General features: G+C 40.3%; 1 protein-coding gene across 1 annotated transcript in view; it reads left to right on the top strand.

Annotated features, from left to right (window-relative positions):
• Positions 1-8585: 8585 nt before the first annotated feature.
• Positions 8586-26962, top strand: part of AQP4 (aquaporin 4) — a 57150-nt gene continuing 38773 nt past the window's right edge. The window contains exon 1 of the mRNA XM_077492604.1: positions 8586-8679. Coding sequence (XP_077348730.1) covers positions 8648-8679 — 32 coding nt within the window. The 5' untranslated portion in view covers positions 8586-8647. The remainder of the gene's footprint in view (positions 8680-26962) is intronic.

The raw sequence follows: 26962 nt of genomic DNA, 5'->3' as shown, positions 1-26962 counted from the left end.
TTTCTGTGATTGGGTTAATATTTGTGTTCATTCCCAATTGAAGGAACTTTGCATCATATTATTGTCTCTTTGATAAGTTAGATAAAATAACTGTGTAGGAGTGTTTTCTTGCTAACTGACTAAGGCTGGATTCACACCTATGCATTTTTAGTGCTTTTTGCATTTTGCAGCTTTGCACTACAGAACGTGTTCCATTGAAAACCATGTTAAATTGACTGTAGTGCAAATCTGCAAAATGCAAAAAGCACTAAAAATGCATAGGTGTGAATCCAGCCTTAGTTGATATATACCTATTTTGTGTTCTCATTAATACAGTAAACATATTTGAACTGTTGCTTTAATACCGTGTGAGTCTCTATTTACTACTACAGTTGGTAAGATGACTGAACCCAGGGTGTCAGAGGTAATGGAGGATTTGCAAAGTTGAGGTAATCAGTGGTGTACAGAGTCTATTAGCAGCCCTCACTGGAGTACGGCTACATTTGGAGGTCCCACCGAGATACCCCATCTGGGACGCTCGAGCAAGTCAGGTGACGTGTCCAGGGTGGAAGTGAATATGGGCTCAGTCACTGCCCCTGACTGGGGCCGAGAACATGGGAGTCGGTTGGAGCTAACCACAGTTCTGAAACTGCCAGGAGTCCGGTGGTTCAACAAGGAGGTGCAACAGTTGATGTTCACATAGGTTCACATAGCTCCTGTTAACCTATTCACATAGGTTTCTGTGATTGGGTTAATATTTGTGTTCATTCCTAATTGAAGGAACTTTACATCATACTATTGTCTCTTTGATAAGTTAGATAAAATAACTGTGTGTAGGAGTGTTTTCTTGCTGACTGACCAAGTTGATAAATACTTATTTTGTGTTCTCATTAATACAGTAAACATATTTGAACTGTTTCTTTAACTGGTTCCTGGCCGGCTCGTGTTCTACATATACTGCAGCACAATGGCACCGCTGTGCGAAACCCCGTATATGTACAGGGTTCCTTTAAGGGCCGCCAGAGGGCACACATGCTGCCAGAGGGGCGGGTGTGTACCCGCTGCACAGCGGGAGACCTGATGCGTCTGGCCGGCGGTCGCAATCACTGTTGCCCATGTGCGAATGCATGCACGAGCGCCAGCACAGGGATTTGTGTGTGTAAATACACAAATGCCTGTGCTGTCAGAGGAGAGGAGACATGTAATTTGTTCATAATAAGTAAGAACAGCGAAATGTCTCCTAATCAGTCCTATCACCATACAGTTAGAACACACTGAGGGAACACACATTTAACCACTTGATCGCCCCCTAGTGTTAACCCCTTCCCTACCAGTGTCATTTACACAGTAATCAGTGCATTTTTATAGTGTCAAAAGTGTCCGGTCCGCAATGTCATAATACCGCAATGTCACAATACCGCAAAAAATACAGATCACCGCCCTTACTAGTAAAAATAAATAAATAATAAAAATGCCATAAATCTTTCCCGTAGTTTGTAGACACTATAACGTTTGCGCAAACCAATAAATATAAGTTTATTGCGATTTTTTTTTTTTTACCAAAAATATGTAGAAGAATATATATTGGCCTAAACTCATGAAGAAATGTGTTTTCTAAAAACATTTTTGGGGATATTTATTATAGCAAAAAGTAAAAAATATAGTTTTTTTTTTTTTTTTAATTTATGCTCTTTTTTTGTGTATAGCGCAAAAAATAAAAACTGCAGAGGTGATAAAATAGCACCAAAAGAAAGCTCTATTTATGGGAAAAAAGGACACAAATTTTGTTTGGGTACAGCATTGCATGACCTCACAATTACCAGTTAAATTGACCGAGTGCCAAACTGTAAAAAGTGCTCTGGTCAGGAAGGGAGTAAAACCTTCCGGGGCTGAAGTGGTTAATACTGTGTGAATTTTTATTTACTACTGCAGTTGGTAAGATGAATGAACCCAGGGTGTCAGACGTAATGGAGGATTTTCAGAGCCAAGGTAATCAATGGGGTACAGACTCTATTAGCAGCCCTCACAAGGGTACCGCTACACAGGGAAGGACTTCTATCTTTCCTTTGACTTCCCTGATCAGCATAATAGTTTCGGGTCAGTAATTCGAAGTTCAGAATAACAATCTGACAGCTTACATTTTCATAAAGCAGTCAGCATTGGCAGTCTCCGTGAATAGGGAAAAGAGTTAATCATAATATATAAATTGTTCCTGTTTTCTAGCAGCTATAGTGCTACAGTTCCAGCGTTGAGTATCATCAATATAATTAGGAAAATGTCAAGTTGTTTTTGGCTGAAGGATTAGTCAATAGCAGCTATCACTTGGGCTTTACATATTCTTGTTTGTTTCAGACATAATTTTCACATTTCAAGGAAGCATACATGTAGAACCCCAAGAAAGTTAAAAGCGAGCCAGGCAACCCACATTATATTACACTAAAGTATAGATCACTGTGTTAATCCAAGAAAGTCTTTCCACTTTCTTTAGGCTTACCTGGGTTGACTTTTGTCATTTTTCAGTCTTGTCATCTTGTAATTGTGTTGCCTTTTTTTATCTTCGCAAGGAGACTTGGCATCTTTCTGAAATGCCAATCAATATGCAGTTATTTTCTGGGTTCTACATATCATTACGGGATCAACATTTGGAACTCCACTACTATTGCTTCAGTGGCTGTTTCTTCTGACAGGCAGATGAAACAGCAATTTACATTTAATTAAAGTGTCCAATTTACCATGAAATTACTTAGTCAAGGGTTACCTTAAAGCAGGTGTGCCCAACCTTTTGACTCTCCTGGGCCACATTGGAAGAAGAGATATCTTCTTAGGCCACACATAAAATACACTTATAATAAGGATAGCTGATGAGCAGAAAAAGTCAGGCAGATCACAATTAAACGATCACTCACTTAAACAATGTACCTATCTTAGTAATAAAATTTAATCTTTTTGTAATATTTTTTTTTTGATAGAAGTAAAAGAGGGCAACATAAAATGAGTATGACATTTGACACTATTTGTGTACAGTGGAGGGATGGGAAATGGCCTGGCACAGTGTCTGGGATAAAGGGGGATGGAAGGCAGGGGGCTTTGGAGGGGGCACAACTAAAATCTGGTGGGTAAATGTGAAAACAAAGACCAATGGGACTTTAATTATGCCTCCAGTAGTGAAAATGACAGCTTATTAAATTTATTTCTGCAAATTTTTTTAATACAAAAAATTCCATAAATAATCAATCATTTTACTTGTCGTTTTCACTAATGGAGGCATAAATAAAGTCTGATTGGTCCTTGATTTCACATATACCGGTAGTTTAAAAAATTTGAATGATGCATCACATAGTATAATTTCAATGTCTATTTTTTACCTCAATACTCCACCTATCTCTTCCTAAGTATTTGTCCCCCCCCCCCCTTCCCCCAGCACCCTCCAGATACTTACTTGGCTGTATGTGGTCCAAGCATGTACCGCAAACATGGCATCCTCGACAACCCTCCAGACGTGCTTGGGCCTGCATGTTTGTGGCGGCCACTGCTGCGGATGCTATACCAAACATGGCATCACCGGAATCCCTTCAGATGTGCCCCTGGTCTCATTCATAGCTGCAAGTTTATAATTTTTGTTTTGAGGCACATGCATATCCCTTTTGGGCCGCATGCGGCCCGCAAGGTAAAGCGAGGTGACCTTTGTTTATGAGGAGACTGGGGATGTAATGCTTGCCAAAATTAACCCTGTCAATTTCTGTGCTGGTGGATCTCATTATCAATTGTAAACTAGATTTGGACACTGTCTGTCCTAACAAAGAGTTAATGATTTAGAAGCTGAGTTCCTGAATGTTATGTTATTGAGACATGGATTCAGCCTGTCCTGAGTGTTTCTATTGGCCTCATTCACATAGGTACATTCACATACCTCGTTACTTTTTGGAATGAGAGACACCTATTAGCAGAAGTATGTTGACATAAAACACACCCCTGCCATGCCTCCTTAAAGGAAAATTATACAAAAAATAAATAAAAAGATTTGTTAGATCCACAAGTGCTTTTTTTTACCACTACTATTCCCTTATATTGGCTTTTGAAATTTACAAATGCAGTCATTTTGAAATTAGATGAAAGGTTTAGCACTGGGAAACACTTTTTGAAAGATAAATAGTGCATTTTATATATAACTATATAGATCAGATCAAAATGAGGGACACATGAGAAAGAGGGACATTGCGCCAGGGACAAGGACAGTCCCTAAAATCAGGGACAGTTGGGAGCAGGGCTGGCGCTCCCGCTAGGTGAAGTAGGCAACCGCCAAAGTGCACTGCTGCCTAGGGGTGCACTGCTGCTAGCCTATCTGGGAGGGTACAGGCCAGCCTGGAAGGATGGCCTGTGCCCCACCAATCTATGCATCCTGGCTGACACAGGCACTGTGTGCCCAGGATAGGTGCCCTGCCAGCAAATGAAGTGCTGAGCGCAGGCACGGCGCTCCACCGTTCTCAACGTGACATCACTAATTCCCTCCTCCAGGCTCCAGTCCCTCCCACAACAGAGCAGAGGAGCCAGCGCAGTCCCTGGCTGTTTGGGCTGCCCCACATGGTATGGATTGTGAAGACTTAGACTGAAACAGAGAAGAGAAGGTACAGATGTATATCGTGTGTGTGTAATAACAGACAGTGTGGCCTGTAATATTGCTGCCTGGCTCAAGCTGTAGACAAACAGTATTATACACAGCCTGCAGCTGCAGCAATCTTATTGGGAATTCCCTGTGTACTGTGTACAGTATTATGGCATCATGTACATGTTTATTTTAGTATGGTCGTGGAGAAATATTGGATACTGGATTAATGATCTAGATGAGTGAAGAGATGGGATCGGAACAGTGTGTGATATCAGAAGTAAATTAAATAAGCAGCAGTCTTGTGTGCTATTCTCCAATATATGTAGATGCTATAACTTTTGCCCAAACCAATCAATGTAGGCTTATTGGGATTTTATTTTACCAAAAAAATGTAGCAGAATACATATTGGCCTAAATTGATGTAGCGGATGACATTTGGGATCAAATGTCACACGCATTGTATATTTAGTTTTTGACCTCAGGACAATAAAGGTTCTGAGGGTTAATTATTGTAGGTAGGCCTAACACCAGTCTGGCCAGGCTGTGTTTAGAAGTTCTACCTGGTCATGTGAACGATGAGGTGCACATGACAGGCTAGAACCAAGTCTGGTTGGATGTTTTGGTATCTGCCTCTCGAGCCAATCAGCGGGAGTGCCGGGGCCTGCTGAGGAGTCTGGGAGGGGGTACTTAAACAGGTGTGGGTCACGTGTTCAGGGTTCCAGGGTTGTTTGAGAGATTTATGGTCTGTTCTGGTTCCAGGACCGGGGTAGCCCCGTGAGGGGTCCCGGTCAAGGGGTGTTTGACATCCCGCAACATGTTCCTGTCGGTGGCCCCTGATAGACCCGTCTGGTCTGGGGTAGGGATCCGTCCGTTCCCGAGTCTCGGAACCGGCTGGTCCGAGGTACTGTAACTGAGGGAGGATTCAAAGTGTCAGGGTGTGCTCTCGGCTTGGAGGGACACCACAACTCGTGGAAGTGACCGGGGGAGGACTCTTTGGAGGAGGGCCGGCAAGTGGCATCCTGAGAAGTGCCTGGTTACTGAGTTGGGAAGGACATTGACAAATTCACACTTTTCCAGTGCCACAAAGGAAGCGGGAAACATTCCAGGTGCGGTTGGAAAAAGGTTCCTGTATACTCTCAGTTTATTGTTCAAGTTTTGAGTCAACGGGCTGACTGCCATGATCTCTGGCTAGAGATCTGTTCAGCCTTGAAGTACCCAGCTGCGAGTGGCTACTCTCTGGGTGGAAATAGAGACTGTGTTATACCTGCAGTTCAAGGTGCCTGAGTTCTTCACCCGTGCCCTCTGTTCCCTAAAGAGACTGTTTTTGTGAAAGTTCTACTGCAAAATAAACCTTTTTGAGAGGACTTCATCTGTGTCAGTATACAAGCCGTTGGGTATCAACCCTGGGAACCTCTAGACGCAGAGGAGCAGGCCAGGAAAAGGTAATCGGTAAGCCCATTCAGTCAAGGCTGCCCTGCAACGGGTTATGGCCGCTACATTGATGAAGACATTTTTTTTTTTAAATGTTATTGGATGTGTTATAGCAGAAAGTAAAACATTTTATTTGGGTATACAAGGAAAGGGGGGTTGTAGATCTACATATACTGGGACTTTAAATGAGGTGTACAAGGGGGGTGTACCCCAATCCCTAATCTGGATACAAAAAAATAAAAGTATGGGGCATTAATAAAGCGAGCCATATAGGGGCGAGTGTGGCGGAGAAGGATTTGTAATAGGGTACTGAAAAGTTGCCTGGGCCAGGCGCTGAGTGTGATTTTAAGTTTTTAATGACCGTGCACACCTCCTCTGAGGATATAGGGGCTTCCATTTTCAAGCTGTGCCTGTCCTCCAAAGTGGGGATCTGCAAGTTTTCAAGAACATGATCTACCCCGTTTTGAGACGGGCAGTTCTCTCCTCTATATAGAGATGTATAGAATTTTTGGAATTCCCCCATGATGCGTTGGGGGTTCTGAGACAAAGTGCCGCCATTAATTTTCATTTTAGGGAGGGTTGGGGTTTTGTATTTCGGGCGAAAACCTACCCACGAGCATAGAGCCGATTTTATCGCCCTGACAGTAAAATAGGGATCTACTCCAACGTAGCCATTTTTCTGCTTTTGTAGTTAGGGCAAGGTTTAGGGCCGTGCGGGCTGCATCTAGCTTTGTTGTAGGAACTGATCTTGGGTTAGCTTTGCGTTTTTTAGTTAATGATCTAGTGTTGTCACATGAAAATATATAATAAAATATTTTCAAAAATGTGAGAGGTGTACTATATGTGAACCTATGTGAATGAGGCCTTATTCTGAACTGGTACAGAAATGCCTACAGTCAGCCATGACACCTTTTCCTAAAAACATTTAAAAAGTAAAAAATATTTTAAATAAATGTTTACAGGTATGTTATGTAAATGTTATGTAAATGGGAACACATAACAAACATATAGCAGGATTTTGTCAAAATTGACTGCAAAATTGGAAATATACTGTAATGCCCTGTACACGCGGTCAGAAATTGAGACGGAAAAGGTCTGATCGGATTATTTTAACGGAAAATCTGATCATGTGTGTGGGCTCTATCGGACTTTTTCCGTCGGAAATTCAGACGGAAAAAATTAGAAAAAATCTGAAAAATCAGATCAGACTTTATCAGATCGTTTGTAGAGAATTCCGATCGGACAAAGTGCCACACATGCTCAGATTAAATTACAAGACCAAAACTATTGGCTACTAGCCTCTACATAGTCCCGTCGTACGCAACGAACGTCACCGTGTTCCGAACAATCGGATTTTGTTCAACTGTGTGTATGCAACAACAGTTTAAAAAAATATCCGACGGATTTTGTGTTTCGGAATGTCCGACCGTGTGTACAAGGCAAGTCTGTTTAGCTAAGAGCAAGGAGCAAATCTGCAAATGGCTAAATAGTAGTCTTATGCATGCATTCTGTATTGCATTGCCCATAGAAACCAATTAAATTCTCTTTGTAAATTTCCAACCTTATGCTCAACTCATGAAATAGGAATTTGATTGAAGTTAGATTTTCTTTAACTACTTCAATACCAGGCACTTAGACACCTTCCTGCCCAGGCGAGTGAGGAAAAGCCGATCACAGGCTCTTCCTATTTACATCGTGATCAGCCGTGATTGGACACGGCTGATCACGTGGTAACGAGGCTCCGTCGGTGGCTCTTTACTGAGATCGGTGCGACGTGTGCCCCCACGGACGTGTGACAGCTGTTATCCTGAAGGAAGTCATATGATGCCCAGTCAGGATAACTGAACCACCACCAGGCTGTCATTTTGCTATAGACCGGGGGGAAATGGTTAATATATAAACATGTAGCCAACTGTTAAAAAAAAAAACATAATACTATAATTAGGTGCATTGTAATTAGACATGGGGGGTTATTTATGATTACGAAAGGCAAATCCACTTTGCACTGCAAGTGCACCTGGAAGTGCATTCACTCTAAATCTAAGGGGTAGATCTGAAATGAGGGCAAGCTCTGCTGATTTTATCATCCAATCATGTGCAAGCTAAAATGCTGTTTTTTATTTTCCTTGCATGTCCCCCTTGGCTCTGCAGCGACTTTTTTTTCCAAGTGCACTTTCAGCGCACTTTCAAGTGTATTTGCAGTGCAAAGTGCATTTTCCTTTAGTAAATAACCCCCATAGTGTCTATTTTAGTGGTTCAACCACATGAAAATCCCATTAATAAGCATTTTACTAAATAGTGCACAATTCAGAAATACCAAACATCTGAGTATGTCAATGCAATACAACTAGCTCAATATTTTTGGTGTTTCTTTTTTTATTGAATGCATTTTTGAATGCAATTTTTCATTCTAATAATATGCTTTAGAAATGAGCACGCAAATCTAAATGTATTCCTATGCTCTGATATTATTTGGCATCAGTAGATCAGTTACATCATACCTGGAGCACATAGCACTGTCCATGTCCACCCCTACCCCTGCAAAACCCAATCAGACAACTTGCTGAAATCTGACTCCTCATGTTCTTCTAGTGTGGGCTATTAGAACATATCATTCTATCCTAAGGAGGGATGAGTGACAGACCTGAGTCAAGGGTTCGAGGGTAAGTGCTTTCCACTGTGTTAGCTTTTATAAGTAGTGCATCAATTCTGCATTTGCAAGACGCAGATGGCATTTCATTAGCTAAAAGTCATTGCAGGTTTCTGACTACATTTAGATAATAAGACAAGGGCAACCATTCTATGGCTTCCTATTATAAATAGATTGTATAGTTAAAATCTAAAGCATGCAGCGTCATTTTAATAATAATCATAAAGCCATTCAAGCTTATAAAAAATGTGCAGAAACAACAAAGTACAAAGTACAGTTAGCCATAGCAGCGTGTCAAATTTCAGTTTACCGTAATCAGATCTGTTAAGATAAGTGTTCTGATTGGTTGCTGAGACCCCTTGCACTTTGTACATTCTATTGCTAGTATACTCCCTTATTTAATGAGGTCATTTTGTTTTTACTAAAATATATGAAGGGCAAAAGCCTACAGAACAAAAATTTCTAAGGTTCTTCTGAAAATGCTAGCTGCCTGGCTCACTCTAGCTCTGGTTCTGGGATAAAATAAGCACATCAGGAAAGTCAGAGAAAAGTATTGAAAGCATTGATAATTGATAATGGATCATTATGATAGCCAAGGAACTAGTATTTTCAGATGAAGGGGACAGCAATGGCAGCCCCCATATTTCCGCAGCACATGTGTTTTTTTTTAAAAGCTTTGAAGGCAATCATTGATTGGTTCCTATTAATTAATGCACAGCACCTGTAATTCTACAAAATCATCTCCTTCTCAAACATTATATAATTTCATATGGGATATTATCAAAGTATGACAAAGGACAATACCAGAAACAGGCGTAGCTTTTTATTATATATGTTCTATTGAATAAAACATACTATTCATAGCTATAGTTTATAGTACATTTGCACAACTGAACAAAATAAGCATGCAGTATGTCAGTTCACAGTACCTTATAGTACAATCTTAATAACATAAACATGATACATTATCTGATTTTCTGTCCTGACTACTGAAACAAAGCAATACAATATATTCTTTTGAAGCCACTGGTACACTTACCACATTTTTGGCAATTTTCTGATATTGAGGAAATGCAATATATATATATATATATATATATATATATAGATAGATATTTATTTATTACAAATATTTTTTATAGTGTCAATAATTTCCACAGCATGTTTTATATATACATTCACATCATCAGTCCCTGTCTACAATCTAAGGTCCCTAACTCATATTCATACATACACATACTAGGGCAGTGATGGTGAACCTTGGCAACCCAGATGTTTTTGAACTACATTTCCCATGATGTTCAACTACATTGCAGAGTGCATGAGCATCATGGGAAATGTAGTTCCAAAACATCTGGGGTGCCAAGGTTCGCCAACACTGTACTAGGGTCCATTTAGACGGGAGCCAATTAATTTAACAACATGTCTTTGGTGTATGGAGGAAACCCTTGCAGGCACAGGGAGAACATGCAAACTCCACGCAGGTAGTGGTTGGGATTCGAAACAACAATCCTAGTGCTGTCAGGAGGAAGTGCTAGCCACTTAGCCACTGTCCTCTCCAAATTAACTACATTTTGGCTGTCACTAAAGTGAAACTATAGGCCCCTTTTACAGTCTGTTGTAGCACCTATGCTAACTTGCATTATGTTAAGGCATCCCACTCATTATGCATGGCAAAGGCCCAAAAATCAGACACAACCCTTTTTCGTAATGCAGTGTCAAAATACCACTTTGCATGTGCAATGTGGTGTACAGCAGTGTGGCTGCATGGCAACCTACTGTAATAGCATGTACTGTTTTCTCTGATTCTAGTCATTAGACTTTTCAGCGTGACCCTTTTCTTGTAAGGCTGTTGTGAGTGCATGGGTTATCATATTTTGCACCTACTTATTGGACCTTGCACTACCCAGTTAAATAAATCAACATATATACCCCACAAAACAGAAATGGAGAAACTCCAACTGAAGGAAAAAATGCTGGTCCTGTAATAAATCTTAGAAAGCCAAGGTTGGAACTGATTGAAGTGGAACTAAACACAAAACTGATGCAGTTTCATTGTTATTTGAGACCCCAAAAAGGAAACCTGCCCTCCCCCCTATTCCTTTCCGATATGCAGATTTGACCGTGAATGTAATGGTTTCTCTTTTAGAATGCATCTTCCTATATGCCTAAAGGAAATCCAGTAATGGTAGGGGGGTGGGGGGGATCCATGTCACTATTCTGCAGTGACGTTTGGCAGGAAATCACATTTCACCTAACATCACACACAGGAAAAAACAATCTTAGAGTACATCTTGTATTAAAGATAAAATATCAATATATCAACCACATAGGGAATGTGTTGTTTTTATTCAGCCGGCCATGTGGTGAAAAATGTACTAGAGCACATATTTTGCGTAACACTGCAAAACAGGAAGCAGCGTTTGAACATATTTGGCTGTCCTTTCGAACACATATAATTATGAACTATGCATGGAAGCAGGACTTTTTAAAAAAAATACCAACTATACAAAGAAACAACACTTTGAAAGCATTCAAAATGTTCCCTTTTACATGTGTATTTAAAAAAAAAAAAACATTGACAAGGCTTTCCAGGGTACCAAGTTCACAGGTCTGCATCTGAAAAAAAAAAATATTGAGCACAGTTGCACCCCTTTTCACAATTGTGTTCACTGGTAGAAATTCCTGTACCATTATAGTTTGAATCAAAGTCTTTCTTGTACGAAATGTCCCAGTTTGCACACACTATTGAACACCTAAATGCCAGAAAGCATGCAAGTAAAGAAACAGATTGAAAAGGAGTGTTTTTGAAGCCTGATTATTGCCTTTTCATTGATGCAGCTAGGAACATTTTGGCCGCTGGAAAACTTTTTTTTATGCATTTTCCCACCACATGTAGCCGTAAAGTGATTTCTTAGCATAATAAATCATGGAGACATGGATTGATGGGTTATTTGCTTTGAATATTAAAACTCAAAATGTAATGTTTGGTTTGTTGAGTTCAGATGCAGTGTATTTCTGTTTTAGGTCATGTCACGCAAGCAATTTTTCACCGTCTAAATCCTTTTGTCATTATCAAATTGCATTCTACTTTTTATTACTGTGCCTAATTTGGTGGGTATGAAAGGGTACCTGTGCTCACCATGGCTCCTGACACACTATATTACCAAAAGTATTGGGAAGCCAACCTAGTCTATAGGGTTCAATATTTAGTTGGACTGGACCAGCACCTGATTACCAAGGATAGGATTACTATCACCTGGAGAAGTGTTGCTTGTCTGCTTGTTGCATTTCAATTTTCAATTTCAATTTTGAGTTGACCCACCCATTGTAACTATAACAGCTTCAACTCTTCTGGGAAAGCTGTCCACAAGCTTTAGGAGTGTGTCTATGGGAATGTTTGACCATTCTTCCCATTCTTCCAAGAGTTGAAGCTGTTATAGCTGCAAAGGGTGGGCCGACTCAATATTGAAACCTACAAGCTAAGACTGGGATGCCATTAAAATTAATACACGTGTAAAGGTAGGCATCCCAATACTTTTGGTAATATAGTGTGCATATATATATATACATTCACTGGAAAAAAGTTTACATGTAGGAACAAGGCAACATTTAAAGTGCACACCTTAGTGAATCAGGCAATATGCAGTATGTTCACAAAAATTTATATTTACTGTGATATTTACTAATTACCTTCAAAATTTAAGGCCTTGTTTTTGAATCACTTGAAGTTTTCCTTTCTGACAGGGCATTTATTGAAAAGGGAATAACTGTGGCCACTGTATGGAGATGCCCCTGTGGGGTAGGATAGTGCAATCACTGGCACATCGCCCATCTCTCATCCATAGCAACATTAGAGCTACACACCATTTAGTGGATGATGCTGAGTGGGTGGAACTTGGCCAGTGTATTTTCTTTCCTAAGACCAATACTTAGAATAACACTCTGCAGCCAGGCAGCTTGGCAGGAATCGATCCCTGCACAGACACCTAGTCCAATAACAGGTAAACAATTACCATTGAGATAACTTTTTTTGGAAAAATTAAAAAACAGCTTCATTAAGTGGAATTTTCTAGATATTATTCTAGATATTATAGTTCAGCTTTTAGTCATTTTCTAGATTGTTTGTCTCATATTAGTCGTGTAAATGACTCAAGTAAATTTAGCAAGCACTTATAGAAACGTTTACAAATTATCAGTAGGAATGCTTTTGTGTATTCAGTTGATAGGGTTTGTTAGGCAATGTTTTTATAAGTATATTATTAATCATGATCATCATCAATGAAACTGTTTTTGTTTTCTCATTATATACTTCATTATATTATACATTTTCTGAGCAGAAATTGGTGAAATGTTTGCTTTTGTTTTTGACCAGATTACACATCTATTATTTATCTGAAACTTTTTTGCTTTACTTATTAAAATTGATCGACATTTAAACCCGTCTTATCATGGTATAAATTAATAAGAGAGTGAAGATGCATAGCAGATATACAGTATCTCACAAAAGTGAGTACCCCCCTCATATTTTTGTATACATTTTATTATAGCTTTTCATGTGACAACACTGAAGAAATTACACTTTTCTACAATGCAAAGTAGTGAGTGTACAGCTTGTATAACAGTGTAAATTTGCGGTCCCCTCAAAATAACTCAACACGCAGCCATTAATGTCTAATTGTGAGCAACAAAAGTGAGTACACCCCTAAGTGAAAATGTCCAAACTGGGACCTAAGTGGCAATATTTTGTGTGGCCACTGGTATTTTCCAGCACTGCCTTAACCCTCTTGATTTATGGAGTTCACCAGAGCTTCACAGGTTGGCACTGGAGTCCTCTTCCACTCCTCCATGACAACATCACAGAGCTGGTGTATGTTAGAGACCTTGTACTCCTCCACCTTCCGTTTGAGGATGCCCTGCAGATGCTCAATAGGATTTAGGTCTGGAGATATGCTTGGCCAGTCCATCACCTTTACCCTCACTTTCTTTAGCATGGCATTGCTTATCTTCGAGGTGTGCTTGGGATAGTTATCATGTTGGATTACTGCCCTGTGGCCCAGTCTCCGAAGGGAGGGGATCAATCATGCTCTGCTTCAGTATGTCACAGTACATGTTGGCATTCATGGTTGCCAGCAACACTCATGCAGCCCCAGACCATGACACTCCCACCACCATGCTTGACTGTAGGCAAGACACACTTGTCTTTGTACTCCTCACCTGGTTGCTGCCACACACGCTTGACATTATCTGAAAGTTTATCTTGGTCTCATTAGACCACAGGACATGGCTCAAGTAATCCACGTCCTTATGCCGCGTACACACGGTCGGAGAATCCGTCGGAATGCGTCTTATTGGACCGTGTCGTCAGATAATCCGACTGTGTGTGGTATGCATCGGACTGATTCCGTCCGAATCTCCGTCCGACCCAATTTTCCAACATGTTGGAAATATTTCCCGACCAACTGGGCCGGTCGGACGTAATCCGATCATGTGTAGAGAATTTTGATCGGACCAAGTGCCACGCATGCTCAGATCAAATTGCTACATCAAAGCTATTGGCTACTAGCCTGAATCTAGTCCCATCGTAACGAAATTACGTCATCACGTTCTGAAAGATCGGATTTTTCGACAACTTAGTCCGACCGTGTGTATGCAACAGTTTCGGACACAATCCGTCAGACTAAATCTGACGGACAAAATCCGACGGATTTGGTTGGCAGAATCTCTGACCGTGTGTACAGGGGCTTAGTCTGCTTGTCTTCAGGAAACTGTTTGTGGGCATTCTTTTGCATCATCTTTAGAAGAGACTTCCTTCTGGGAGGACAGTCATGCAGACCATGTTGATGCAATGTGCAGTGTATGGTCTGAGCACTGACAAGATGACCCCCACCCCTTCAACCAGGGTTGACCATGGCGAGGCCTGTTCTGAGTGGAACCTATCCTGTAAAATCGCTGTATGGTCTTGGCCACCGTACTGCACCTCCGTTTCAGGATCTTGGCAATCTTCTTATAGCCTAGGCCATCTTTATGTAGAGCAACAATTCTTTTTTTTCAGATCCTCAGAAAGTTCTTTGCCATGAGTTTTCATGTTGAACTTCCAGTGACCAGTATGAGAGAGCAAGCGATAACACCAAATATAACACATCTCCCCATTCACACCTGAGACCTTGTAACACTAAAGAGTCATATGACACCAGGGAGGGGAAAAAGGCTAATTGAGTCCAATTTGGACATCTTCACTTAGGGGTTTACTCACTTTTGTTGCCAGTGGTTTAGACATTAATGGCTGTGTGTTGTGTTTTTTTGAGGGGACAGCAAATTTACACTGTTATACAAGCTGTACACTCACTACTTTACATTGTAGCAACGTGTCATTTCTTCAGTGTTGTTACATGAAAAGATATAATAAAATATTTACAAAAATGTGAGGGGTGTATTAACTTTTGTGAGATACTGTATATACATTATATAGTATGTGATGCATACTAGCACATTATGACATTAACTTTCAGGGAAAAGATTTTGGGGGTGGGGGGTTGAGATTTACTACCCCTTTAATAAACTCCTTTCCATCAGAACAGTGCCAACTTCAGGCTGAAGGAACGCCAGCACCTGCATATAGCAGGACTACAGAAACCTCTACTTCTTCTTCATAACTTTCATAGAAGGAGTTTAGAGATAACTGGGACCAATGTAACTAATAGTATTACATCATAAAGAAAAGGCACCGGAAGTAAACAGCTCCCAAAATTTCTAGTTAAGATCAACAGGTATTTTTTGCACTAAGGAACATATATAACAAAATGCTTTGACGGTAGATGTAACCGACCAAAATGGTGCAAATAAGAGAAGTTCATCATTAGCATTACATACACTTTAAAGTAGAAATTAATATGTAAAGTGCCATTAAAAAATATTCGTATTTCATGCATATCCACTGCTTAATGGCTCTGTATTCTATTTTTCATTAAAATGTTTCTTACTGTGTTTTTCTGCCCTCTTGTTAGGTCTTCTGTGAGCTTGCTTACCTCTCTTTTCCCCTCACTTCCGTTTGCTTGGAACAAGCAGTGTACATTAGTTGCAGTCATGTGTGCTTCTCAATGCACACTACAAACCCCACAGTCCATACTCCATCTCGGGAGAGAGCAAGAGAGGTTGGCTACATTTCTACATTCAGTGGGACCATGGAGAACCAATGTATTCACCCTCTAACAGAAAGTAAATTCACAGAAACAAAAAAAGAAATTTGGAGTTTTTGAGGAGGCTGAGGCACCTTAGAGGGGGGACGTTTTTTTAGAATTGTAATGTAGGGGGGCTGAGGCAGCAATGTGTAGGGGAAGGGATGAGGACTGTAATGTTGGGGATCTGAGGACAGTAACATGGGGAATGCTGCTCACTTTCTTAATTATACTTCCACCCCCCTTCCCAAACATAAGTCTAAATGTGCCCTCAGTATTAGAAAGTACTGCTAAGGTGTACAGTACTATGCCTACGTGTTAATTGTTTATTTTTAATGAATTGATAAAATGGAAATGACATGAACAGAAAAGAAATCCAAATCAAATCAGTATTTGATATGACCACCCTTTGCCTTCAAAACAACATCAATTCTTCTAGGTATACTTGCACACAGTTTTTGAAGGAACTTGGCAGGTAGGTTGTTTCAAACATCTTGGAGAACTAAGCATAGGTCTTCTGTGGATGTAGGCTGCCTCAAATCCTTCTTTATCTTCTTGTAAACCCAAACCCAATTTTCTGTACCCAAGTTGCTATGTTTTTGTGTATAGGGTGTGGAAACAAGGCTAAGCAACTCAACTATGCACAAAAACATAACATAACAGACAAATGGCAGCAGGTGCTCTGGTCAGAATTTGGAATACTTGTCTGTAGCAGGAGGTAGTTTGTTTGTGAGGGGCTGGAGAGCAGTATAATAATGAGTGTCTGCAGGCAACAGTGAAGCATGGTGGAGGTTCCTTGCAATTTTATGGTTGCATTCATGCAAATTAAGTTGAAGATTTGGTCAGGATTAATGATGTCCTCAATGCTGAAAAATATAATTATCCATCATGCCATGACATCAGGGAGGCGTGTGATTTACCCCAAATGTATTCTGCAGCAGGACAATGACCCCAAATATACAGCCAATGTCATTAGGAAATTTCTTTAGCATAAAGAAGAACAAGGAGTCCTGGAAGTGATAATATGGCCTCCAAAAAGGTCCGCATCATCGAGTCTTTCTGGGATTACATGAAGAGACAGAAGGATTTAAGGCAGCCTACATCCACAGAAGATTTGTGTTTAGTTATCCAAGATGTTTGGGGGGCTAAGGACATTATAGTGGGGTGGCTGAGGACTGTGATGAGGGAGGCTGGGGACTGTGATGTAGAGGGCTAAAGACTGTGATGTAGGGGGCTGAGAACTGTAATGTGGAAGGATAAGGACAGTAATGTAGGGGGATTGAGAACTCTAATGTGGGGAAGACGGAGAACAGTAATATGGGGTGGTCTGAGAACAGTAATGTGGATGGCAAGGGACTGTAATGTGGGGGGGGGGCAGAGGGCAGTAATGGGGGGCTGAGAAGTGTAAAGTGGGGGGCTGAGAACAGTAATGTGGGTGGGCTAAGTACTGACACGTGGGGGGAGCTGGGGATTGTCATGTGGGGGGGAACTGAGGACAGTAATGTTGAGGGGGCTGATAACAGTAATGTCAAGGGGACTGAGAACTGTAATGTAGGGGGGCTGAGGCAGCAATGTGTAGGGGAAGGGATGAGGACTGTAATGTTGGGGATCTGAGGACAGTAACATGGGGGAGGACTGAGGACTGTAATGGGGGGCTGAGGACAGTAATGTGAAGGCTAAGGACTGCATTGTGGGGGGCTGAGGACTGTAATGGGGGACTTAGGCAGTAATGTGGAGAATGATGTAAAAAGGGGCAGAGTACTCTGCAGGGAAGGAGGACAGAGGACAGTACTGTTGGTGAGGGGTTGATGTCAAGGAAGTGCGAGAACACTACTGTGAAAGAGGTTTGGGGGGGTGTAAAGGGGGGAGCTGTGATCAAGAAGAGATCTTGATGTGAATGGGGAGGGGACTGAGAACTGGGGACTGAGGGTACTGATGTATGACTGGGTTCAGATCTGTACATGTGCATTTGGTGCACACATTGTGGGTTCATGAGTAGGTCAGCATATTCATTTTAATGGGCTGCAATACCCACAAGAAACACGGAGAAGTCCCTGGCCCAATTTTTTCAAAATTCCACTACACCAAGTCGCATGGTGCTGCAACATGCGGTTTAGCGCACATGAAAATGCACCACAGGTGCTGATGTGTGGGAGTGCTATTAAGAATTAACAACACCACTGCGCTTATGCTAAAGTGCACAGCATTCCTCTGCAGTCAGACATGTGCATGACCAGATCTCTGTGAATTTTAATTCAATACCCCTGCCCTAGGCTGTTCAATGAGCTGGAGTGAATGGACTGTTGCCATATGCCTGGCGTCTGTGCACTGTTTTGGGGAAAGAATTGATTAATTCCACAGCGGCTCCTAGGGGGGATAGTGCTACAGCACATTTTTTTTGCCTGCAAAATTATGTGCATTTATTCTTTTTTCCTCAAAGGTGAACTTACTCTTTAAATCCACCCGCACAACTTTGTCATGGTGAATTTCAGCTGTTTTAGGAACGAATGGTATAACAATGCTTTTGCATAGAAGGCAGTGACATTGACATTTCTGTACATTTATTTTATGATAGATAAAAATAAAAGTTGTGATGCGCTAATTTCAAACCATAAAATAATCGTAGTAAACCACAAATGTACAATTAAAAAATACAAAGTGCAACTGTGCATAAATTAATCAAATAATGCTTCTGTGCATACATAAAAGTGATAGCTAGTGCATAAACCATAGGGTGACTCTATGTGCAGACAAACGCAAATTTGTCATAAAGACCAAAATACATACATATATACAGTGTGTGAACTTGTTGCAAAATGTATATAGTGAAGCAAAGACAAGTTTAGAGTATACGTTTAAGTGATAACTGGTGCAAAGACCATAAAGTGACTAAATGTGCAAAAAAACGCAAATTTGTCATATAATGTGCAAAAAAACGCAAATTTGTCATATAAAATTTAAAAAACATATATAAAGAGTGGATATACTTAAAAATGTATAAAATACAGGTACTAAATAACAAACAAATATAAAATGTTCAATTCAAGTGACCAGCGTGATTGGAGATAAAATGTCCCATACACAGACAGATCATGCAATTCGGTAAATGCACTAAGTGAAATGTGCAACGTGCTGGGCAATCAATCCATCCGTGATGATCCGTGCAATAGAGTGCAAATAATATGCAATTACCTCACTGCTGTGAGTAAACAGCAATATAAATGATGATCACCAGGATGATTGCTGAAAACGGCAGGGTAACACAATCTTTGGGAGACTTCTCTAACTTCCTCGTGAATGGCAGGTAAACTCAAAGGAATAGATTAAAGGAGACCGCCATAGTGTAGTATTTAAAACATCTGAGTTTTATTAAACAAGTTTTAAAACTACTCACAAACGAAGCTGGTATAAACACATCAGACAGACAGCATTAGAGTAAAACCGGATATGGACGTCACTTCCGGGTTCCGTGGAACCCGGAAGTGACGTCCATATCCGGTTTTACTCTAATGCTGTCTGTCTGATGTGTTTATACCAGCTTCGTTTGTGAGTAGTTTTAAAACTTGTTTAATAAAACTCAGATGTTTTAAATACTACACTATGGCGGTCTCCTTTAATCTATTCCTTTGAGTTTACCTGCCATTCACGAGGAAGTTAGAGAAGTCTCCCAAAGATTGTGTTACCCTGCCGTTTTCAGCAATCATCCTGGTGATCATCATTTATATTGCTGTTTACTCACAGCAGTGAGGTAATTGCATATTATTTGCACTCTATTGCACGGATCATCACGGATGGATTGATTGCCCAGCACGTTGCACATTTCACTTAGTGCATTTACCGAATTGCATGATCTGTCTGTGTATGGGACATTTTATCTCCAATCACGCTGGTCACTTGAATTGAACATTTTATATTTGTTTGTTATTTAGTACCTGTATTTTATACATTTTTAAGTATATCCACTCTTTATATATGTTTTTTAAATTTTATATGACAAATTTGCGTTTTTTTGCACATTATATGACAAATTTGCGTTTTTTTGCACATTTAGTCACTTTATGGTCTTTGCACCAGTTATCACTTAAACGTATACTCTAAACTTGTCTTTGCTTCACTATATACATTTTGCAACAAGTTCACACACTGTATATATGTATGTATTTTGGTCTTTATGACAAATTTGCGTTTGTCTGCACATAGAGTCACCCTATGGTTTATGCACTAGCTATCACTTTTATGTATGCACAGAAGCATTATTTGATTAATTTATGCACAGTTGCACTTTGTATTTTTTAATTGTACATTTGTGGTTTACTACGATTATTTTATGGTTTGAAATTAGCGCATCACAACTTTTATTTTTATTTTTCAGTAGTGAGAGACAACTCATTTAGTGATTGCTGCTTTTTTCTACTAGTTATTCTCCATTCTTTCCATAGAGCGCAGAAGTTTTTAGATATACATATTTTATGATAGAGCTGCTGGCTATTATTCTGGTAAGCATTGTTACATATACTTGGCAGCAACTGATTCAGCTAAAAGCTTGGAAAAAAAGATAATAGTAAACCTTGACAAGGCCAGTCATATTGTTAATCTTTAAATCTGAACAACACAAAAGAACTGACCCAGTGCACTGTAGGCACTTACAGAATATAATATCTGAATTACAAAAAATGTACAGAACATTAAATAATGTGTAAAATCATATTTATCTATCTATACAGGCATTCCATTTCTTAACCTGTAACATTAGCATCGTAAACGGTTCAAAGATACAATGCTACAGATCATTTTTCAAATAACTCTAAGATATGATGGTTACTGTTCCAAAATACAATTTCAATATGTAAGCCTAAAGCGCCCTCTATTGATAAATATGTGATATACCATTTATATTGTGATTCTTAATGCAGTAGTTACTATAGATTACATTCATAAAACAAGTTATTCAAAAATTGCATCTACTTATATTTAAATGTATTTGTAAATAAACAAAAATATGTATATTTTAAAATACAGCACTTTACTGGGCTTGCTTTATTTGTGTTTTTTCATTGATGTTCTGACTGGTTTAGTGTTATGATTTAGGCTAAATTCAACCTAAGGCAGCTATGACATGATCTGATTTTAAATGTAGTTTTGTAGTAAAACATCACAGGTTTTTTTCATGGTACATGCATTTTTTTTGACGGCGAAGGAGACTAGGGGCTTTTTCAGCTAACGAATGCTGATTGTTAAATAGGATCTTCACTCTAGAAATAAAAATTAAAGTGGATGTAAACCCGAATTTTTTATTTTTATTTTTTTTATGTCATAATGTAGAGCATAAGATTTGCTATCATTTGAGCCCAGTCTTGCCACAAAGAGTTAATCCAGCTCTGAGCAATTCTCTTTTTTTGTTCAGTGAGATAAATCTTGACAAACAGAGAAAAACTTTGTCAAATCCTCCCCCTTGCTGTGAGTGACAGGTGATTTACATATCTCGTGCACTAGCCTAGGAGACATGAATTATTTTTTAATTCCCTCCCACTCCTTTCTTCTGCTGCTCTGCCAGGATAATTGGGCATGCTGAAGTCATGAGGGGACTTTCCTGTCTTTTCACTGGATTTTAGAGATCATAGCAGAAGTTCAGTGTAAGAAATACACAGGAGAAAATGCATATTGACAAGGGGAGTGTAGAGGTGGGCAGGGAGTCTACTGACATCGGGACTCCGTCCACTGAGCTCCAGACAAAGAGACCCACCCACAGAATCTGCAGTATTTCAGGTCTCATAACAGACAGAGGGAGACATTTGACAGGTAGGGATACATGCAGGAGGCATGTATATCCTTATAGATAACCCCTATGGCAGTAGTTTAGAAAGGATGACATTGGGTTTACATCCACAAATACTGTAGCTGCTGACTTTTATTAAAGGACACTTATCTGTCCAGGGATCCAGTGCCGTCCTCACCCAAGCTTGTTCTTTTCCGGTCTTTGGATCTCCAGAATCAGCTTTACTGATTGTATACTCCTTGCGGCTTCACAGCCAGCTTTCCACGATGTATGCGTGAACCACACTGCACTTTGTGAATGGTCCCACAGCCTTCTGGAACCAGTGAAGTGTCCCAGAAGGCAAAGAGAGGGGGGCATATGGTGATCCAAGTGGAAGTGGGAGGAGGTACCTATCAAAAATAGACACCTGCTCCCCCAAAAAATGTGTTAAATGTAGTAGAGTAGAGGACAGGAGAATATAAAGTGGAACTTTCTTTTTAGAGTGACATTCCGCTTTAAGGAGACGGCACCCACTGGCATCCTAACCTGACTGCCAACCAGGGATTCCCAACCAGGGCCGTCTTTAAGGCAGGGCAAAAGGGGCAGCTGCCCTGGACCCTGTCATTGTTGTGGGGCCCAAAGCAGCAGCCTCATACTTGCCAAATATCCCAGTTTAAATTCCCTTGTCCCTTGAAGTTTTAGTCCTGTGATGTGTCCCAATATCTCAGTTTGAAGTGCTGGTACTAATGCTGGCCAGCTCTTCCCTATTGTTGTGTACAGATGACTCACCTGCAGACCCTGTGTTTACATGGAAATAACCAGCATTCATATGTAAATAGCGGCCACATTACTAAGTAAATAGCTGTGGCCAGTGGCATTGATATGTAAATAAAGGCGCCATTCATATGTTTATCATGCTCCCCTGCAATGAGATGATGTACTGTAACCTCTAGCAACCAATCAGTGAGCAGTAGTACTGTGCAGTACTTTCTAGCAACCAATTAACAAGCAGAAATCATTTGCTGTAACTTCTAGCAACTAATCAGTGAGCCATAATGTGTGCTGTAAACTCTAGCAACCAGTCAGTAAGCATTAATGATATGCTGTAACCGTTGCCAACCAATTGCTGCCTTATCTGTATCATTAAACTGATTTTAAGTCTAGCTGCTATTTATTGTATGTCTCAGAGCAGGTGGAGAGTAAAATTGCATGGGGGGGGGGGGGGCAAGAAAATTTTTGCCCAGGGTCCAATCAATATTAAAGACGGCCCTGTTCCCAACTGACAGTAGAATGTAAACAAAGGGGCCAGTCATTTAAAAAAAACATGGTGTGAGGGTTCCCCCAAAATCCACACCAGGCCTAAAAAAGGTGATACCAGGCCACATTATCCAGGGCATAGTCAGGCCATAATGCCAACATTACACAGCACACTATTCCAAGGAAAAATAATAGGGTTTGATCAAATTTGTTGAAAACTTTTGGGTTAAAAATAGTTGTTTTTAATAATAGCTAAGGTGTAGGAGATTGTTTTTAATAGATTTTTTTATATATTTAAATTTTTATTTTTTCATTTAATTTTTATTTCTATTTCTAAGCAAAAGTTTATTATTTATTGAGATATACTATATTACCAAAAGTATTGGGACGCACATGAACTTTGATGGTATCCCAGTCTTAGTCCATAGGGTTCAATACTGAGTTGGTCCACCCTTTGCAGCTATAACAGCTTCAACTCTTCTGGGAAGGCCATCCACAAGATTTAGGAGGATGTCTATGGGAATGTTTGACCATTCTCCCAGAAGTGCATTTTTGAGGTACTGATGTCGACGAGAAGGTCTGGCTCACAGTCTCCGCTCTAATTTATCCCAAAGGTGTTCAATCGGGTTGATGTCAGGACTCTGTGCAGACCAGTCAAGTTCCCCAACCCCAAACTCACTCACCTGTGTCCTTATGGACCTTGCTTTGTGCACTGGTCCAAACCATTTGGTGGAGGGGGGATTATTGTGTGGGGTTGCATTTAAGGGCTTGGGCTTGGCCCCTTAGTTCCAGTGAAGGGAACTCTTAAGGCGTCATCATACCAAGACATTTTGGACAATTTCATGCTCCCAGTGCCTGACCTCACGAATGCATTCCTGGAAAAATAGTCAAACATTCCCATAGACACACTCCTAAACCTTGTGGACAGCCTTCCCAGAAGATTTGAAGCTGTTATAGCTGCAAAGGGTGGGCTAACTCAATTTTGAACCCTACAGACTAAGACTGGGAAGCCAATAAAGATCATGTTTGTGTAATGGCAGGCATCCCAGTAATGTTTTTATTGGGGAGACTGATATTTAAATTAACAGAAGTTGAATACTAAAGTAATGATTAACATGAGCATGGTGCTGTTTCCTGTGAGGAAGTCTGTAGTCCAACAAAAGGTGTGGAGCCTACAGGCCGTATAAACAAGAAAGTCACTTATCACTACTACTCTGATGCCCCAGGAAGACGTCCCCTAAGACAAAACCTGCGTAGGGTGGTGCATAACAGTTATGTCAGTACGCAGCTGCAGAGAACAAAGCATTTTTTTGTGTTGAGTCTTTTTGTTTGGTAGCACTGATATCTCAATAATACAATAATAACTGCTGTCCATAATACTACATTATGGAGTTTTGATCTGCTTCCTCTTGAATTGTATTGAGCTTTGGAGACTGATTTTGGCATCTTGAAAGGTGAAATAGTCTGATCCAGCCATCCGTCAAAGATTTGTTCTAAAGCACTGGATTGCCCTGTACACACGGTCAGACTTTCTCGACGGAAAAAATGAGATCGGACTATGTTGTCGGAAATTCCGATCGTGTGTGGGCTCCATCTGACTTTTTCCGGTCGGAATTTCCGACACAAAGTTTGACATCTGGATGTAAAATTTTCCGACAACAAAATACGATCGTTTAAATTCCAATCGTGTGTATACAATTCTGACCCACAAGGTGCCACGCATGCTCAGAATAAATTACGAGACTAAAGCTATTGGCTACTGACCTCTTTATAGTCCTGTCGTACGTGGTTTACGTCACCTCGTTCTGAACAATTGGATTTTCTGACAACTTTGTGCGACCGTGTGTATGCAAGACAAGTTTGGGCCAAAATCCGTGGGAAAAAAATCTGATGGATTTTGTCGTCGGAATGTCCGACCGTGTGTACAGGGCATATGACCTCTGTGAAAGTGGGGTCTATTGCACTGGTAAGCAGTTCTTTGTGCAAGTGGAGGAGCACTGGATGGATTTTTTATCATTTTTTACAGATGCATGTTTTTTACATGTGGATGGACTTTGTTTTATCATTGATTAATATTGAGTACAGTGATTCATGTTGACTGGATAATACTATGTGTTTGATATAAAAGATAAATTGTTACATGGTATCTGGGATTTTATGTATATCTGTTGAGGTTATAATTTAAAGAGACAGTGCAACATGTTTTTGCTTGTACCAGGTCACATACCCTTAACATGGGGGGGGGGGGTGGTTTGCCAGGGGGGACCTCTTCCTGTCAAAGGGCCTTGCCCCATATTGATGAGAGCAAAGACATCTTTCCCATAATCCTGGCCCAGTGGTTGTGGGGATCTCCGGGCAGAGGGGCTTATCAGAATCTCAAAGCCTCTTTAACAATAAGGGGGCTCCCAAATTACCAAGCCACCCCCTATGTGTTTTTTTTAATTCAGTGGTAAATGATAACACAAACATAGAAATCAGGTATTTTTTTTTTACAATTTAATTGCTGTTACTATGATGATCATTGTAACAACAATGTTTTATACTGTCATGAATGGGTTACAATCATAACAGCTGTGATTACTAGTGACCTGTGATTGGCTACAGCCAATCACATGGTACAGGGTGCTGCAATTGGCCCAGGTACCATGTGATAGCAGTAGTGTTAATGAATAAGCACAGTGTTAGCCCCCGTACACACGGTCGGAGATTCCGGCAACCAAATCCGTCTGATTAATTCCGACAAGTCCGGAAGTGATGTTGCATACACACGGTCGGACTCAGTTGTCGGAAAATATGATTGTACATAACGTGATGACGTTATTTTTTTATGACGGGACTACGTTCAGGCTAGTAGCCAATAGCTTTGGTCTAGGAATTTGATCTGAGCATGCATGGCACTTTGTCCGTCGGAGTAGGCTACACATGATCGGAGTATGTCCGATCGGAGCATTTTGTCGGAAAATTTTACCGGCAAGTTGGAAAAGTTGGTCCGTCGGATATTCCGACGGAAACAGTCCGATGCATACCACACACAGTCGGAATATCCAACAAAACGGTCCAATAGGAAACATTCCGTCTGAATCTCCGACCGTGTGTACAAGGGCTTACTGTGTGAAACGCGTTTACCTGTACCTGTACCTGCTACCATCCTGTGGTGTCACATCATGATTTATTGATATAAAGATATAAAGGGACATTTTCGTTATCTTCAGAGTGCAGCAATCTATTTATATTATATAGTATTTTATACCATGTGATAGCTCTGGGCCAATCACAGCATAGGAAAAACAGTTGTTATGAATGAATTCATTCATATCAACTTTGTTGACATTGTGATATTGTTGACATAGTGATCACTTGATCCCCCCAGCGGATTAAAGTGGTACCAGCAACCTCAAACCGCTGTGTCCTGTGAGTATATGCTAAGTCACTTAGCCTGTAGCTGCTGCCTGGGCAGGCAGGAGGCAACTGGTTAATGTTGGGGGTTTACTGTTATGATCCTATAGAAGGGATATGCAATTAGCAGACCTCCAGCTGTTGCAAAACTACAAAACTACAAGTCCCATCATGCCTCTGCCTGTCATGATTGTGGCTCTCAGAGTCTTGCTATGCCTCATGGAACTTGTAGTTCTACAACAGCTGAAGGTCCGCTAATTGCATATGCCCATGTATAGATAGTGTCTTAGCACCATTATTGAAGAGAGGAGGAGTATTGTTAAGGTATCTACATATGTGTTATACAGTGCCTTGAAAAAGTATTCGTACCCCTTGAAATGTTCCACATTTTGCCATGTTACAACCAAAAACGTAAATGTATTTTATTGGGATTTTATGTGATAGAGCAACACAAAGTGGCACATAACTGTGAAGTGGAATAAAAATGATAAATGTTTTTCCAATTTTTTTTTTTACAAATAAATATCTGAAAAGTGTGGCTTTCATTTGTATTCACCCCCTTTACTCTGATACCGCTAACTAAAATCTAGTGGAACCAATTTCCTTTAGAAGTCACCAAATTAGTAAAATGAGTCCAAATGGGTATGTAATTCAATCTCAGTATAAATTCAGCTGTTCTGTGAAGCCCTCAGAGGTTTGTTAATGAACAA

This window comes from Lithobates pipiens, unplaced genomic scaffold, assembly GCF_037356315.1.
Source record: "Lithobates pipiens isolate NorthernLeopardFrog02 unplaced genomic scaffold, aLitPip1_a1.2 Scaffold_19, whole genome shotgun sequence".
Taxonomy (NCBI): domain Eukaryota; kingdom Metazoa; phylum Chordata; class Amphibia; order Anura; family Ranidae; genus Lithobates; species Lithobates pipiens.
Note: the sequence above shows the minus strand (reverse complement) of the source record. Positions and strands in the feature narration are given on the sequence as shown.